Raw genomic sequence first — 18,025 nt, 5'->3', positions numbered from 1 at the left:
TTGACAGAATTCACCAATAAATCCACCTAGAACGGTTTTTTTCCCCTTTTGGTAGTTCCTTTGCAGGAAGTGTAATTTCACTGTCAGAAATTATATAGTTTATGATTTCTATGTTAATTTGGGTGCTTTGTATTGTTGTATATTTACATATTTTATATTTAGATTGCATAATTGTGTACTGTTAGTTTCATAACTTATATGAGATAGCATAAGCCTGCCCATAAACCTACTGAAATAGGTAAATGGGAATACCAAGTACACACAAGGGTGTTAAACCCAAAAGGGACCCTTCCCACAAACCCACAAGTGATAGGACACACAAGGGATGCGGGAAATGGATAATGGGCAAAGTACACACTCAGGTTGGTAATGGCAGATGACAGTTTACTGGTCACCAGCCTAGCCAGGGAAACTCAGGTTTCTAACATTGGCCTCTTTCTTGGGGTAAAGGAAGACACAGGAAGTAAATAAAAACAGTTTAATAATGAGTTTTAAGGGTGGAGACGTAGGGAAAGGTCACACTAAATCTAGGTATCTATGGATAGACTCCAGGGACTGGAAAGGTGGGACAAACTTTACTCTGTGCTAACACAGGCTGTCAGATCCAGCTTGGCAGGTTAGAAGGGGAAATGGATGTCTCACAACTGGGTCCTCCTCAGCTCCAGCAATGATCTAAGGTTTTCCAGGAACACAGGCTCACAGCAAGTAAAATCCACAAAGAGATGAAGACAAGGAGCTGAATCAGTTTGGATGTCCACCATCCAGAGCTAAGTTCACTGCTCAAACCTGAACTTCCACAGCATAGATGTTTCTTGTAGGAGCCAAATCCACTTTCCTGGGCTCTTCACTGGAGACAGTTAAAACCAGCATCTAACTGCTTCAGCCATATCAGAGTCACTCTCAGGAAACAAAACAAAACAAACAAAACAAAACAAAACAAAAAAACTTCCTTCCTTCTCACTTTTCCGTGATTGGAACTCTCCAGCACTTACCTGACAGGCCTGTCTGCTACTTTATACTAAATGTCTAAAATCCTAAGGATTTATATTTATATCTTCATATCCTACCTTATAAATTTGCCTATAACACTACCCAGCTCAAGAAACTCCTTATGTTCTCTAACAGAAAATAAAAACTTCTCTTTTTGCTATTTAAACCCTTCACAATTTGACTTCAGCCTCTCTTTCCAGATATGCATATAACTCCCTTCACATGCCCATATTCTAGCAACATTTACCTACTTGCTGTGCCCTGTATCTGAAATCCCATTTCTTATCATTTGTCTCTCCACAGGCTTTACATATTTCCGTGCCTCAGATGCACTTCCACCTCACCTAGCACCCCCAATGTGAAGAGTGAATCAAACTCTTGTAAATAAAGCTGCTAATAGTTTTCCTGACTTAAGGGATAATAATTGGTGACCACTTTTTTTTATAACTCTCTTAGTCAAAATCCCAATTTAACCATTATACCAGCTTCCTTGTTTAAAGCTAACCTGAAATGGCAACCTCTATGCAAAGCTTGTCCTATCACCTTGTAGACCAGCCCATGGCTAGGTATTGATTTTTGTACTTTGTACAACTAGCTATTGATTAGTACAAATAATGACTCTCAAAAGAAAGTGATGTACATTTGAATTTGCATTACTTAAAGTTAAAATTATATATAATGTGGGTCATAGCTTCCTGCAAAAAAGAAACAGATTGTTCAAATTCCAATAATGTGGGGAAGTTAGGTGACTCAGGGGATGAGAGCCAGATCTGCAGATGAAAGGTCCTAGGTTCAAATCCGGTTTCAGATACTTTCTAGCTGTGTGACCCTGGGCAAGTCAGTTAACCCCAATTACCCAGCCCTTATTGTTCTTCAAGTCTAAGACAGAAGGTAAATGTTTGTTTGTTTTAATCCAATAATATATTACCTTCAAAAGAAATTGACACTCAGCAGGTCTCTGAAGCATATGGGTTTTTTAAAATATAAAAACATTTACCTTATATTTTAGAATCAATATTGTGTATTGTTTCAAGGCAAAAGAGAGGTAAGGGCTAGGCAAAGGGGGTCAAGTTACTTGCCCAGGGTCATGCTGTATATGTTTTGCATTTACTTATCTGTGCACATGTTGTTTTCTCTCAAACCAAAGAAAATATCTGAAGGGCAAAGGTTTGTTTCAGTTTTGCCATTTTATTAGTACAGAACTTTGTTGGCACAATTGGCACAGATGTGGGAGAGGAAATCAAGAAATGAAGAGAGGATGAGAGTATTAGGGCAAAAGTAGGAGAAGGAAGGTCAAGGAACAATTCTTCCTCCCAGGATCTTTTCACTCAAAATGACAACTAAACATCTTGTTTGTTTATTTTTTGCATTGGTTTTTTTAATTTAACTTTTTACCTGTAAACACAATTTTTAATAATTGTTTTCTGACATTTTGCAAGCCATATTCTCTCAATTCATCCTTCTTCTCACCCCTCCCAGAGATAACAGGTAATATGATATATATTATACATGTGCTATCATGCGATACATAGTTCCATGTCTGTCATATTGTGAAGGAAGATATATATTGCTCGTGTACAAAAAAACTCACAAAGGAGACAGAATGGAAAATGGTATGCTTCAATCAGCATTCAGATTCCATCGGTTCCTCCTATGGTGGGAGATAGATTTTTTCATCATGAGCCTCTTGGAGTTGTCTTGAAGACCACTACAAATCTTGCAATAACCTAATATCAGCCAACTTATTAAGCATTTACCAGGAACCAAGAGGCTCAGGGCAGACTTAAAAGACAAATGAAATAGTTTCTTTCCACAAAGAGCTTATGTTCTTGTTGCATTATTGTTGTCTGACCTGTGTTTTTGAAGAGGACCGATGATATCACTGGGTGGTGACTAGATTTATGCATGAATTGGATTTAAGTGTGGCACAAAGTCATCGTTGACTTTACCCTCTCCTCCATTCAAGTCCAGTGAAAAGACAAAAACTGGGATGATTGGTGATGGTCCAGAAAGCAATGGATGGCCTTTGCATATCTGATGTTTGACCAAGCTCTAAGTGCCTCAGCTGCTTTCCTGGCCACTGGAACAAATTGTTCTCATCCATGCATTCCAATGGGAAAATCTTCACAAGCTTAGAGTGGATACTCCCCTGACTTACCAATGGGTATGAGGCCCCTCTGTTACCCTCAGCTTGGGTTTAGTCCATCTGTACAGATAGTTTTACCAGAGAGTGGCTGCTGCACATGCTACAGCTTCTTGGAGCCACAGGTAAAAGTTGAGTGAAAGTAGATCCCAAAGACAAATGAGCATCCTTGAAAAGGCTTAGCAAGCCCTCATACCAGAGTTCCTAGTTCTCTTTGAACTTTTATACACCTGCTACATAGTGCTTTAAAATTAATAAAGAACTTTCATGTTTTGACATTTCATTGTGAGAAAGCAGAGTCAGAGGAGTCGAGGTTTGCCCAAAGTCAAAGCCCTTAGTGAGCAGTAGATGAAGACTACTACTTAGATCTTCTGTCTTCTACTTCAGTGATTTTTACAATAAAACCCATTGTCTCCTTAATCAGGGGAGAGTACAAAAAGACATTAGTCATGACCACTGCTACATTTGTATTTAGAGATTTTCTCTAACAGGATTTGAAGAGAGGTGGAAATGGTACTGGCCAATGTTTTAAAGATGTGTTCTTTTAAGGTTTAAATAAGGTCAATTAGAGTTCAGGCATCAAAATTTTTTTCATTAGGTGGTAAATCCTTTTGTCAGCTTTAATTTCTAATATCTCATTTCCCTGCTGAAATTCTGTGACATTTACATGCTTTAAAAATTGTAATGAAATTATAGATTGAAAGGAAACCTCTTGCTGAGAAGAGAGAAATGTGTAGATGATTACTTATAGATAGCTGTGGCCTGGCTACCATATTGAATCACATAATCTCCACTGGAGGGGGATTCTGAACTTACCTAGCTCCAACAATACCAAAACAAGGATACTATCTATAGCAGTCCTGGCACCAAAAAGTACAAAGCCTAGATTTCCTTTAACGTCTTAAGTGAGGAGGAACCCAGTACTTTCAAAGGCAGCTCATTCCACTTTTGGATAGAAGTAATTGCTTAGTTCTCCTATCTTGAATATTTTATAATGTTGCTTAAATTGAGATGAATTATCTTTATGTGAGGTAAAAAACTCTTGTTAAATCTGATTTCAATATATTTTTACAAATTATGGACAGTTGTGTAATGGGAAAAGGATTGTCGTTATTCAGTCATTTTTCAGTCATGTCTGTCTCTTAATGACCCCATTTGGGGTTTTTTGGCAAAGATACTGGAGTAGTTTGCCATTTCCTTCTCCAGCTTATTTTACAGATAACTGAGGCAAAAGGAGGTTATGTGACTTGCCAAGGGTCACACAACTTGTGAGGTCAAGTATGTGAGGTCAATTTGAACTCAGGAAGTTGAGTATTTCTGACTCCAGGCCAGGTACTCTATCCATTGCCCCATCTGCTGCCTCTTAAAAAAAAAAGGGAAAATGAGAATTCACTGGTAGGTGTGGTGATTGAAACAGGTGTTTCTGCAGGTTCTTTATTACAAGGGATGGTTTGATCTTGATTTTTTTCTAAAAATGACTGTGATATTAAACCAAAAATCATCAATAAAGTTTTCCCCTCAAAGGAAACTATTAGAAATCATGTTATCAAATGTTATGTGAAAACAAGTAAAACATAGAAGTATTCATCAAATAGGAAATAGAAAAACCAGGAAAGAAGGGTCACAAAAACCCAGAGAGGAGAGAATATCTAGGAGAGAATCATCATTTGTATTAAATGCCACAGAAAGAAAAAGAACAAAGAGATTTGAGGAAAAGCCATTAGTTTGTCTAAGAGACCACTAGTGACTTTAGAAACAGTAGTGTCAGTTGCATGCTGAGTTCAGAAGCTAGATTGCAAAGAATCTATAAGAAAGTGAGAGGAGAGGAAATGTAGACAAAAAAGTGTAGACAGTGGTATCAAACTCAAATAGATGTAAAGGTCACTAAGCTACTGTACTGTAGAATCCCGGTTGAGTCACACAAAGACTTAGAAAATCATGTACTAACATTCATGTTTGGTTGTATTTTTACTTATTTTGTAAACTATTTCCCAATTGTCTTTTAATCTGGTTCAGGCCATACTCAGTTACACATTTGATACCTCTAGTGTAGACCGTTTTTTTCAAAGAGTTTTGCTAAAGCAGATAAAGATCAATTTCTTTCTGTACATCAGCGTGTCTTTGTTTTGGTGGCAGAGTGGATAGAAGACTGGGTTGGGAAACAAGAAGACTCATCTTCCTAAGTTACTCAGATACTTACTAGCTGTTTGACCCTGGGCAAGTCACTTCACCCCATTTGCTTCAGTTTTCTCATCTATAAAATGAGCTGGAGAAGGAAATGGCAAACCACTCCGGTATCTTTGCCAAGACAATCCCAAATGGAGACACAATGAGTCAGATAAGAACCAGTAGCAACAATGATGTTCTTTTAAATGACTGGCCCTTTCCCTCATAAAGAACTATATAACTTCTGGTGATTCTCTCCCTTAAGAGGACCTCTGCTCTTCTCTGACCACTGGTTCCTTTTAACTTCCAAGCCCAAGGGTCAGCTCAAGTTTTGCTGACCTGAGAGCCATTGAACAACTAAAGACCAGAACAAGGATCTCCTTGCTAGAGGCCAACTATGCTGGACATCCTGTCTAGAAAATTGACATATCCTTCCGAAGCAGAAGGAGAGAGGGCTCCTTTTGGCAGATATCTTTTGCTTGGGGGACAAATCAAATGAAATAACTGTGTGCAATGCATTTTCTTTAAAGTGTTATTTAATGACTAATATGGAAGTATGTTATGCATGGTTACATGGGTATAAACCAGATCTCTGAGTTACCATTTCTGAGAGGGGAGACAGAAAGAAGGGAGGGAGACAATTTGGATCTTATAATTTCAGAAAACTTATGTTGAAAATTCTTATTACATGTAATTGGGAAAATGAAATATCTTTGGATTTAAAAGTATCATTTAAGTCGAATAATATATGTAAATCAGTTGGAAATTTTTAAGGGGTTCTATACATGCTCATTACCTTAGTGGTGATGGTGAGATGTCAGCATTCAGAGGCAGAAATCAATCATTAATAGGACAATCTGTTTTTGCATTTGGAATGCAGGTGAAGCTAAATAAAATGTCATTACTGGGGAGTAAAGAACCTAAGAGGAAATGCATGTGAAGCACTTTGTGATCACAAAGTAGTGAATCAGTGTTCCCTATTGTCATTCTTACTTAGACATTCCAGAATGTAACTCCAGGAAAGGGAGTTTAGAGGCTTATTTAGAGAGCTTGCCTAATTTTAAGTGGTGGTAATTCTGTCTGAAGTGTACATTTTAAGATTTTCTGTTCACTCACCAAATGCTCTGACTATTGGCATCCTTAACAAAACCCATGAGTTCACAATTGTGCTAGTAAGGGAGTAAAATGAACTGTCTGAAATATAAACTGAATTTCTAGGTAGGAGAGAGTTTTTTTTAATTGAATATTTTTCCATGATTCCATGATTCGTGATTCCACTCCCTGCCTCTTCCCTCCACTCTTCCCAGAGCTGACAAGCAGTTCCACTGGGTTATACATGTATCATTGTTCAAAACCCATTTCTATGTTATTCATATTTGTAGTAGAGTGATCCTTTAACATCAAAACCCTAATCATATCCCTATCAAACTATGTGATCTATCATATGTTTTTCTTCTGTGTTTCTGCTCCTACAGTTCTTTCTTTGGGTGTGGATAGTGTTCTTTCTCATAAGTTCCCCTGAATTGTCCTGGGTCATTGCATTGCAGGTAGGAGAAAAGTCTATTACATTCAATTGTGTTTTAAGGAAAGTAGAAAGCTAAAACAGTAGCTGTTCGTAATAAGTCCTGAAGAACTTTTTCTGCCATAATCTTCCCCACTCATCTCCTGCATTCTGTCTTTTCTCCTTTCCCTGAAACTCCAAAGATTCTGAATACTTACAACATGAAATCATGATGATGCTGAATTTTGAACTTAGAAACCAGGGCCTGAGCTTTTTCATCTATTCTGCATGCATTTATAATGTCCATTTTTAGAAAGTCAAATTCCATGTTTATGTTCTATTACTTAGATTTTCTTCCACATTTCCCAACTATTCAAATAGAATTTTTCTGACAAGAAGGTTTTGTAGCAGTTTTAAAAAGTCATATGGGGGCAGCTGGGCAGCTCAGTGGATTGAGAGCCAAGCCTAGAGATGGGAGGTCCTGGGTTCAAATTTGACCTCAGACACTTCCCAGCTGTGTGACCCTGGGCAAGTCACTTAGCCCCATTGCCTAGCCTTTATCACTCTTCTGCCTCAGAGACTCCAAGACAGAATGTAAGGGTTTTTTGTATTTTTAAAAAGGCATATAAATGGTGGTCCTCTTAAGCTTTTTTACATAATTAGATAAACATTTCTATATGAGAATAAAAATAGAATTTAATGAAAGAACCTTTAAGGACTTTTATTCAACTTATGTGTTTATTTTTTGAGAATTTTGGCTTGTCAGGAAATTTATAGAAAGCTTTGTTGAAAGGGGCTATAATAATAAAAATGATAACACATTTGCATTGGGCTTTAATGTTTTACTTAATATTTTCCTCAAAACACCTTTGTAAGGTATTTATTATCTCCATTTCATTATTATCATCATTGTCAGTGCAAATATTCCCATTTTACAATTGAGGAAACTGAGGCTCAGAAAGGCTTACTTGGCCATGGTCACATATTTAGGATGATCTAAACCTAAGTCGCCTGATCCCTTGTTCTCTGCTTTGGTAGTAGTCTGATTTCTTTAACGGCAGAGAAAATTGAAGTTAAAATTCTTAGCAAGAAACAGGTGTAATCTCACAAATGACTAAATCCCTTGAAGTCTATGATAACATGACTCTTCTTTCCAAAAATGTAAAGGTGAGTCCATGCATATTTTAATCCATTATACAGTCCACGATGAATTTCTCACCCCAATTCCCAATACCTGGCAACCACCACTACTTCAATCCTTGTTTCCATCTGGCCTCTCCTCCTCTAGAACTGTGAACTGTTCAGAAACTAAGAAGACTAGTCATTTCAATTCCATGGCTACCATCTAATTATGAGCAGGGATGTTTGGAAGTAGCTCAGGCCAGAGGTAGCCCAGATGGCAGGGCTACATAGTGGGGTAGAGGTTGCAGCCAATAGATCAAATAATTTCTTGGAATCCTTTCCCATGGGCCACAAAGACTGCTTAATTCCATCAATACGAACCTGTTTTTCTCCCCACCCCCCTCCCCAAGTCATTGTTAACTTCCCTTTCCAGTTACCTCCATCACCTTGGTTCCATGCGGGCTCAGGACAAGTCAGATAGTCTGGAATAGAAAAAAGAGAGTGATGGGGGAAGGTGGGAAAATTCTTCAACAGCCTCATACCAAGTCTATTAAAACCAAATGAAAGCTTTCATTACTGGCTGGAGGCTGCGAAGTCTTGAGAACTAAGAAGATGCTTAGTTCCTCTACAGCGCGGTGCCTACTAAATCCAGCAAAAAGAAGGCAAATAAAGTTGAGGTCCCAAATAGATCAGCCCTTGGGGAGGGGTATTAGTGGTAAACTTCAACCTTTAAGGGTCTGAGGGACTGGGTTGGAATGGTTGGGAGCCTCCTAGTAAAGCAAGAGGAGGGGACTGGGCCCCGATAAGAAGGGGGTGGGGACGGAGGGGGAGGGGTTTTCCGGGCTCTTGGGAGTGGGAAAGCCAGAAGAGTTTCTCACTCCAGCAAAGTAAAGGGGGCGGCAGCTTTTCTTCTTCCCGGGAGAAGCTCTGGTGGCTGTTTGCTGCTGGAAGCCAGGGAGGGAAATGCTCCGCTGCTGCGGTCAAGGACTGCTCGTAGCAGCGCTGCTGCTGTGGACAACCGGGCAGTGCCAGCAAAGAGGTGAGTCTGGAGGTGCAGTCTCTGTGCCTGGCTATGGTCCCAACTCTGGGGGGCTGCTAAGAGAGAGGGTTGGTGGAATCTTGAAGAGATCTATCCTTCTAGCAGGATCCTGGCTAAGTACTTTGGCTTCGCCAACTACGGGGCAAAAGGGAGTGAGCGTGGAAATGCAATTGTCTTAGGTTAGCTAATGATCCTGGGCTAGAGGGCTCCAAGTTGTCAGCGTTGGGAAACCCAGCCAAGAGCTGGGAAGGAAACCCCAGAAGGACCTTCTGGCTCCAGAACAGCAAGGTCCTCAGACGCCGGTTCCCTGGGAGACTGGAGAACGCGTTCCTTGCTTGGAGATTTCTTAGAAAAGTTTTGTTTTGCACAACTTTAGAGTTAGTCTGATTGAGCGACTGGAGAAGTCTAGGACATGCATTGAAAGCGATGTGATTTATTTTCTTTGGAAAAGAGTAGGGTAGGTTGGCGGGAGTGTGTGTGCTGAAGGGGGAGGTGTAGCTGGAAGGAGAGATAAAAGAGACAACCCAGTTGGCATCCGCCGACCTTACAGTTCCCAGGGCTCCTGCGTGGAAGATTTCTGTTGTGTAATTGTTGAGCTGAAGGTGGGGGTGGGTTCGCTTGCTAACCCTCCGGTAATGCTGCTCCCCCCTCTCCGCCCCCCGCCCCTGTGCTGGGGAATGAATGGGGCAGGAATTCTCCCGCAAGCTTCTCATTGTCTGGTTGCAGGAAGTCAAACCGTGTCCCCTACTCCCCTCTTTCCTTCTCCCGCCTTCAGCTCTGGAAGGCTTTGCCAAGTCTGGCAGCCCTAGAGCACTCTGCCCTCCGCTGCCGGGTCAGCGTCTCTCCTCCTTCTGGATGAAAGGATGGAGCGGAGGAAGCTTGAGGGATCTCCGGCCCCAGAGCTTGTTATCTCGAGGAGAACCCGCCTAGTGCAGCACTAGGCAGATGGCGTCCGAAGGGACTGATGCTCCCCTTTGCTCTTTGTGCAGCCCCCGAAGTGGCCAAACCGGCTTTTTCCTAGAGTGCGTAGCGAGAGAGCGCGCGCAAGAGAGTGGTCACTTCAGGGAACACTAGATACAAGAAATTCAGGCTGTAAATTTTGGGGTCACATTTTTGCCTCTTAGTTAGGATGCCCTGTGCTTGCAGGGCTATTCGGAACTGGACAATCTTGTAGTGTTCATGTGTAGTGTTCATCCTTTTCCCCCCATCCCGAAAGGGGCCGTCCTTCCCTATTCTGAATACATCAACACGGTTTCTCATAGCCCAGACACACTATTGGGTAAAGTATCAGGCACTGCGACTCGCTGGGGGTAGTAAATATTTGTTGAATAAATAAATAAGTGTACAGTCAACAATAAATACAATTGGACTTACTACGCAAATACAAATTCCTTTAGAAAACCTAATAAAGTCTTAACAGAAGAGCAGGGGCTACTATTTAGCCAATTCCAGCAGGCACGGACCGAGACGAGATTGTATTGTTTCTCTTACATTTAGTTTTACATTGCTGATTAAGGAGAGTGTCCACATTTTATGGCAAGAACCTTCGATTCATTTTTTGAATTTGATACTAGTCTCATTGCTAGTAGCAATTAAGTAGTTAATTCTTAATAGGCAATCTATGGAAACTAGGAAAAGAAAATGCTTAGTATTTTGAAGATCTATAATACTGAGGTGTCAGTACTTCCACCATAATGTATATAAAAAGATGAGGGTTTTAAAAAAAAAACACAATAAACAATCTCTAACGGTTTCTGGTATACACAATGATAAATATGCATTTACTCTTCTCTCATCCCCAATAATTTACCAGTGGATAACGTGGGAAGGCTTGAGGCTTCCCAGATTTTTAAGATCTTGTATAGATAGAAGAATGAATAGCAACTTTTGGATTTCTGAGTAACCGGATCCTCACACCATATTTGGTATATTTGCCAATTCTGTTCCAGGACTGCCTTCTCCTTCAGCATTCTTTACCAAGAATGTAGGTCAATATTTGAATTCCCTTGTCTATTATCCATAGTCAGTAAACTATACTGATGGAAAAGCATAGACATAGTTGAGTATTAAGCTACTGCTAGGACAAATTTGTACTTGGTTTAACTTCCACATGTGATCCATTCTTTGAAAATGATCATTGTGTAACAAAATTGGATAGCCAGGAGTTTTTCTTTCCACTCTTTGGATAATCTATCAAAAGAACACTTGTAACTATGGTATATTATTTCATTCTCACTATAATTATGAGTGAGTGTAAGAAATGTATCTAATTAGATACTAAGAAGGGCTTAATTTTCTAAGAAAAGACCGTATTGTTTAATCCACAATTATGGCAATCACTAAAGTAAAGATTCAAGACAATTTGAAGGTTAGTTTGTTTGCTATTCTGTGTCACAACCACTTTTTCCATTATCATGAAACCAAGACAGATTTGCAAGTATCCCAAGAATCTCTTTAAATTCTTATTGTGTGAGGAAGAAAAGATCACCAAAATTTTAGCAATTTAAATGGTATTAAAATGTGGCAAACATGAAAGATGTGTGCTTTGATTTGTTTTGAAAATATATGGGTTGTTTTTTTTTGCCTTTTCTGTAACTTTACTCCCCCCAAAAAAACCCATAGAAAATAGTTATCTTCAACAGTTGGGAACAAGGATATGTGTTATTGGTTAATATCATAGCTCAATATTCCAGACTTTTACCTCTTCCTCCTTTCTTTTCCTCTTTTCCAAACATTAAATGAAAAGATTACATCTGTAACTACTTAATGTTGCATGTTTGAGAATTTAAATAGAGCAAGACATGAAATATTTTAATAAAAGATCTATCATATCATTTCTATATCATTTGTCACTTTTAGTGTTGAGTTAAATTAGGAAGCATAATATTCTTTTGGCACAGTTGCAACTAACCTAGTAATACAGCCAACATTTGTTCATCTTCAATTTTTTGTGGCTGTCATTTATCATATTTTATATCCTCAGAATATCATCTTCAAACTCTAGGCACGAATAAGGGGTTTCTATAATTATACTTCAGAATATCTTCCAAGATAAACCTCTGATTGAAGCTCTTTTCATCTTGAGAATCCTTTCTGATTCTTCATTGAAGTAACTCAATATCTTATCTCTTCTATGTAGAACAATTCCTCATATTGTAGGATGAACTTATGCTGTCCAGATATGTGATTTCCTCCTTTATGTGCTACCTCTTTACTTGTATGGGATATTTATATCATATTCATCCAATATATGCCTTTTTTGAGACGTCATATTGTCTTGCTTGTTCATTTATAAGAAGCAGGTCTTGGCTGCTAGAGTGGTATTTTCCCAATCCCTTTAGAATAGGAAACAACCTATTATTGTTTGATTTTTGTGATATTCATCTCTTCCTACAAGTTTTATAATAATAGCTAGCTTGCTTTATATACCTTGTCTCCTTTGATCCTTATAGTAACCCAATGTGTCAGGGGCTATAATTTTTAAAGCAAAATGAAATTTCTAGGAACTTTCTTTTATAGAAAAAGAAAAAAAGTCAGGGTTGGGAAACATTTTGTAACAAAATAGGTCAGTGTCATTTTTAAAAATATGATCAACTAAATTTGTTTGAATCTCGCACCACAGGATGTTTAAAATAATCTAGATAATTCTGATAAATCAAGGAACTAATGTACTCCCCGGGAGTACAGAAGTTTAAGTGGAGACAGATGATTATGTTCCTTTATGTTTAAGTCCTTATTTAGCCCAATCAGCTTTATCCGCATTGCTCAGAGATTGAATAAATTAGGTTATCTGTAAACACATGTACTTTATCCTAATATAGTCTCATAAGGGACATGCTTTCATGTTTGTAAATATTCATTATTTCTTGTTTAATACAATACTCATTTGAAAGCCTAGTGAAATACACATATTTATGTAACATAATATTTAAAAAGGAAGGAAAAAATGAAGTGAAAGATAATTCATACATTTGGGTTCTGTTAGAACAAGCCTGGCTGGGAATTATTACTACTGAAAATTCCTGGGAGCATTGGGGTTCATCTAATTTGTATCTCATTTGTGTGGACAGCGATAGTCTCTAGGTAACCATTTAAAGGCACTAAATCCCTTCAAATCTGTTCTTTGTTTTGATAAAGGCTGGTCTGGGGACCTTTCTTTACAGAGGTTTAAATTTTCTGTGACCTTGTCCTTTGTTTGGAGCCTGGGGAAATACAATAGGGTCAGGGAGATTCCCAATCTGTCTGCTGGATAACATTCTTGTCAAGGTAAGCATTCCTCTATCTCCAAGAGTTAATCCAGAAAGCATCCAAAGAAAGGATGGAAGAGAACTGAAAGCAGACAGGATTGCAAATGGACTCCTTTCCTCCTCTTGTTTCTCCTTTTTTAGGAAAAGTTATTTGAAGTTTCTGAATCACCCCACTTTTAAAATTATCATTGAATTCTGTCCTGCCAGATCAGCAGGTAATATTAATTAAACATCAATGAGTGGTTAGGGGAAGTGCCATCCTTTTTCACTTGCCAAAGTATTTCCTGCATTTCTATCTGTTACTCCATGTTTCCTGCCAACGTTTCAGGAAGTTTTCTAAAACAATAGTAAATATTTAAGATGCTTCAACTTAATAGTTTGTTTCTCTCTTTTTAATAGAAAAATGATTATCTTTCCATAGGATCCTTTGCACATAATTCCTATCTCAGTCAAATCATTGTGCCTGTACAATGGCATTCTCCCAGTCTTTTCCCACTCCAATCCATCTTGCATACAGCTGCCACACTAATCTTACTAAGACTCCTATTTCAAAATTTCAGACCTGGTTTGGAGCTTCTAATGGTTCCATATCACCACTCTGATACTACCCTACCTACTTATTTTCAATGGCTCTTCAATGTGAGCCCTAGAAATAAATGTTCATTTCTACCTCTATTTCTTTGTTCCAACTGTCTATCCTACGTGAACTGTCCTCTCTTCTTACCAGCTCTTTCTTGTGTAACCTTCAAGGGCCATATCATATTCTACTTCCATCAAATTTTGTTTGGCTATTCCAGACTGTAATGATCCCCATCCCTTTGTTAAATTTCTGTTGGACTTTTGATGAAGTGAGATATTCCATTGAACCAAGTTCTTTCTTTTTTCCCCCCTCTGTTTTTGAGTAGCTATTCCCACTTCATGATTCTATGATCTGGTTACTTCCTGTACTTATGCAAATGAGATATACACATAAATCATTTTGTAAATCTTAAAATGATACATAAATATATTATTATTATTATTATTATCATTATTCCCTCCACTATCTATCCCCAAACCATCCATAAGTCCTTGAGTGACAAACATACATAAGCTTCCAGAAACCAGGATCACTTCCGCGCTACAATGAGACAATATAAGAAGACTTTAGGGGAAATCTGCCCAATAATGGCTGTACCAGGACAAAAATCGGAGAGCTATACCCACAAGACTGGATTCAGGTCATTTTCATTTGTTCTCTTCTCTTCTCTCATAATATATTTTTCTTCCACTGTATTCATTACAATTCTAATTCTATCTGCCCTGGCCCTAGGCATCATGACAAGCCTTTTCTACTCTATATGCATGAAGACACAATCCCATTTACATCTTTGTTTCAAATGATCAAACTTAAAATGAAAATTATTCAAGTCATAACAATATCATAACTAAGTTGTACAATGTATGGTACTTTTAAAAAACCTAGAAAAATTAGAATCAAGGCTAAACAACATAAAAGGAATTTTGGAGGCTAAACTATGTACATAGTTGAAATGAAACAAATATAGTTTCATGCTATGGTTAACTTGCCCCCAGTTTAATTATTACACTGTTCCTTCTAAGTGCCTCTCGTTTTTAAAAAAAAACAAAAAAACAAAAAGCCTGAACTTTCTTTTGTAGGTACAACGTTGCCAGAAGCATTTTATTCATTTTTGATTATTCTAAAGTTAAGCATTTTCCTTTTTAGAGAACTTATAGTCTCCTCACACCCTTAGATAGCTAACAAGTTATTCTGAAATCATTTTTATATGATTCTCAAATGAGAAAAATTTCAGAATGTAATGAGACATAGAGTTCAAGATAAAAGTTCAATAAACAGTTTGTTTCATCAAATGGCATAATAGTCACACAACTTTTGCCATATCCTTAGAGAATCTTTTTCCTAAAATCATTCAATTCCTCTTTGATCATTACCTTTAAGGATTTTCCTTTTCACCCAGTCAATACCATCCTAACTTCCATTAACTAGAAATAATCAAAGAAACTTCCCCTTTAAAGTGAATCATTACTCTAATGCCTTTAGGGTTTGAGAAAAGAGGCTACTTATTACTCGTAGGTGTATCAATCTAGGGCTCCATGTCTGAGCCACCTCCTCTAATTACTTTGTGGGAGGAGTCCTTCCTGATCTGATCTGAGAGAGGGGAACAGGATATTGTTTAGGAACTGAGAGGTAGAGACTGATAAGACTTTACTTACAGATTATTCTAAAAGTTTAAGACTAGGATTATTTTTAAATATTTTAATGTTATTTCTGAAAAAGGAAGTAGGGGTAGGGCAGGTTTTATTTGCTTTTAGATATTATTACTCTTTATCTGCAAGCTTTCAAAGTTTAGAGAGGTAAAATATCTAAAGATAATACATTTAGGTTCTGACCTCTGTTTTTGTGGGAGGGAGGGAGGGAGGAAGGGAGAAGAGAGAGAGAGAGAGAGAGAGAAATTATCAGAATCCTTCAGTCTTTGAAAGTTGTTTGTTTTTACAGTGTTGTTATTATTGTATAAATTGTTATCTTGATCCTGTTCTGCATCAGTTCAAGTAAGCTATCCTAGGTTTCTCTGAATTTGTTCCTTTCATCATTTCTTCTCACAGTAGTATTTTATTATATTCACAAATACCATAATTTGTTTTGGGGTCCTTGCCACTTTAAAAACAATAACATGGCATAAATATGATTATAGTGAATGATTATTCAAGAGTCAGCTAAGTGACTCACTGGATTTAGAGGTTGGACATCTTGGGTTCAAATCAGACCTCAGACATTTCCTAGCTGTGTGACCCTGGGTAAGTCACTTAACCCCCAATGCCTAGCCCTTACCTCTCTTCTGCCGTGGAACCAATAATCAGTATTGATTCTGAGATGGAAGGTAAAGATTTAAAACAAAGTGAATGATTTTTCTAGTAAATACAAAAAAGTCCCTAAAGGATTATTACTATATTAATTTATTGTAGTTTTTTGAGACTATCTACTTTCAAGGGATTTGGGTGAATCCTGTTACTTCTTGTAACACAGAGAAATACAATATGGAAGGATTCTGATAAGAGCAAATGAGTAGTTTCATGATCCAGAGAGACATATGTGTTTTATAGAAGGTGCAGATGTGTTTTATATCCTCAAAAAATATAACCACTTCTTGGTAAATTGTTGCTATATGCAACATTTTCACCTAAAATAAAGCTCTTAAAGAAAGATTTAGCCTAATGTACCTCTGCCTCCAACACAATTTATTCATTTCAGGAGCAATAGCTGCTCTCCTTCAGGCATTTTGTACGGAGACATACTTACATTCTTGGTGACAGTAGTACAGAATTTATGTTGCCGGTGAATTTTTGTTCTATTTTTAAAATCCTCTGCTTGATAATCAAGTAAAAGAATAGTCAGTTTTTTTAGAAGTACGAATCTAGAAATTCTTTCCCAAGTGATGTATGTGTATAAGGGACTATATTAGGTTCTTCTCCAAGTACTCAAACATTTCGTATTGTTTAAATGTCTACTCTAATACCTAGAATGAAATTCATAATTCCAAAGAGTTTATACTCTAAAGAATATTTTATTTAATTATTTTTCATCAACTCCAAGAAAGATATGTCTAACTTTATGTAGCTGGTATGTCCTTGAAAAGTTGTCCACAAGTTTGTTGTTTCCAAAATCATAGAATCATGGAATTTCAGATATGGAAGGGGAAACACCTGCTCCAATACTTAGCTGGGCAGAGGGGATCTCCTCTATAACATATCTGACAAGTGGTCATTCTTGTTCAGTCATTTCAAGCCTGCCTGACTCTGTGATACCCTATTTGGGGTGTTCTTAACAACATATGGGAATGATTTGCCATTTTCTTCTCTAGCTCATTTTACAGATGCAGAAACTGAGGCCAACAGGATTAAATGACTTGTCCAAGATTATACAGCTAGGAAGTATCTGAGGCTGAATTTGAACTCAGGAAGATAAAGTCCTCCTGACTCAGGCATTCTATCCACAGCACCACCTAACTGGTCCAGTGGTCAACCTATCTTTCTTTATTTGAAAAACTCCAGTGGGGAAAACCCTCCCTACTTCTTGAGATAATCCCTTCTATTTTTGTATAAATCTGTTTGTTATGAAGTTTTCCCCTTACATCAAATCTAATATTCCTTCTTTACAACTTCCATTCATTGCTCCTAGTTGTACCATCTGAAAATGAGCAAAATCCAATTTCTCTTCTTTTTGAAATACTAAAGACAGCTATTGTGCTGTCTTGCATCTCCAATTGCCTTTCAGACGTTTCAAACTGAATGTCTAGTAGACATTTTAAACTCAAAACATCCAAAATTGAATTTATTTTGGTTCCTTCTAAACACTTCCCCTATCCTGTCTCCCTCACCTTCTTATTATAGCGGAGACTTAATACCATCCTCATACCATCATCCTTAAGATTCCCAATGTGGAAGTCAGTCTGGATTCTTCACTATCACTCATCCCCATATCCAACTGCCCTGCAACATCTTTTTAAGTATTCATTCTTCTCACCCCACTGTAGTGTAGTTCCTCATCACTACCCTCCTTGATTACTATAGTAGTTTGTTGGTGGGTCTTCCTCCCTCAAGCCTCTCTCTGCTTTAATCCATCCAACATTCACTAAAATGTTTTTCCTAAAATATAGATTCTACTGACCCAACCATTCTGTGGGGCAATTTGGAACTATGCCCAAAGGGCTATAAAATGGCATATCCTTTGATCCAGTAATACCGCTGCTAGGTCTGTATCCCAGAGAGATAAAGGGGGGGGGGGGGAAGAACCTACT

At 37.9% G+C, this 18,025-nt stretch overlaps 1 protein-coding gene across 1 annotated transcript in view; it reads left to right on the top strand.

Annotated features, from left to right (window-relative positions):
- The first annotated feature begins 8,885 nt into the window (after window positions 1-8,885).
- Window positions 8,886-18,025, top strand: part of LAMA1 (laminin subunit alpha 1) — a 143,409-nt gene continuing 134,269 nt past the window's right edge. Inside the window, exon 1 of the mRNA XM_044658067.1 lies at window positions 8,886-8,961. Coding sequence (XP_044514002.1) covers window positions 8,886-8,961 — 76 coding nt within the window. The remainder of the gene's footprint in view (window positions 8,962-18,025) is intronic.

This window comes from Gracilinanus agilis, chromosome 1 (genome assembly GCF_016433145.1).
Source record: "Gracilinanus agilis isolate LMUSP501 chromosome 1, AgileGrace, whole genome shotgun sequence".
In the NCBI taxonomy this organism is placed as follows: Eukaryota; Metazoa; Chordata; class Mammalia; order Didelphimorphia; family Didelphidae; genus Gracilinanus; species Gracilinanus agilis.
Note: the sequence above shows the minus strand (reverse complement) of the source record. Positions and strands in the feature narration are given on the sequence as shown.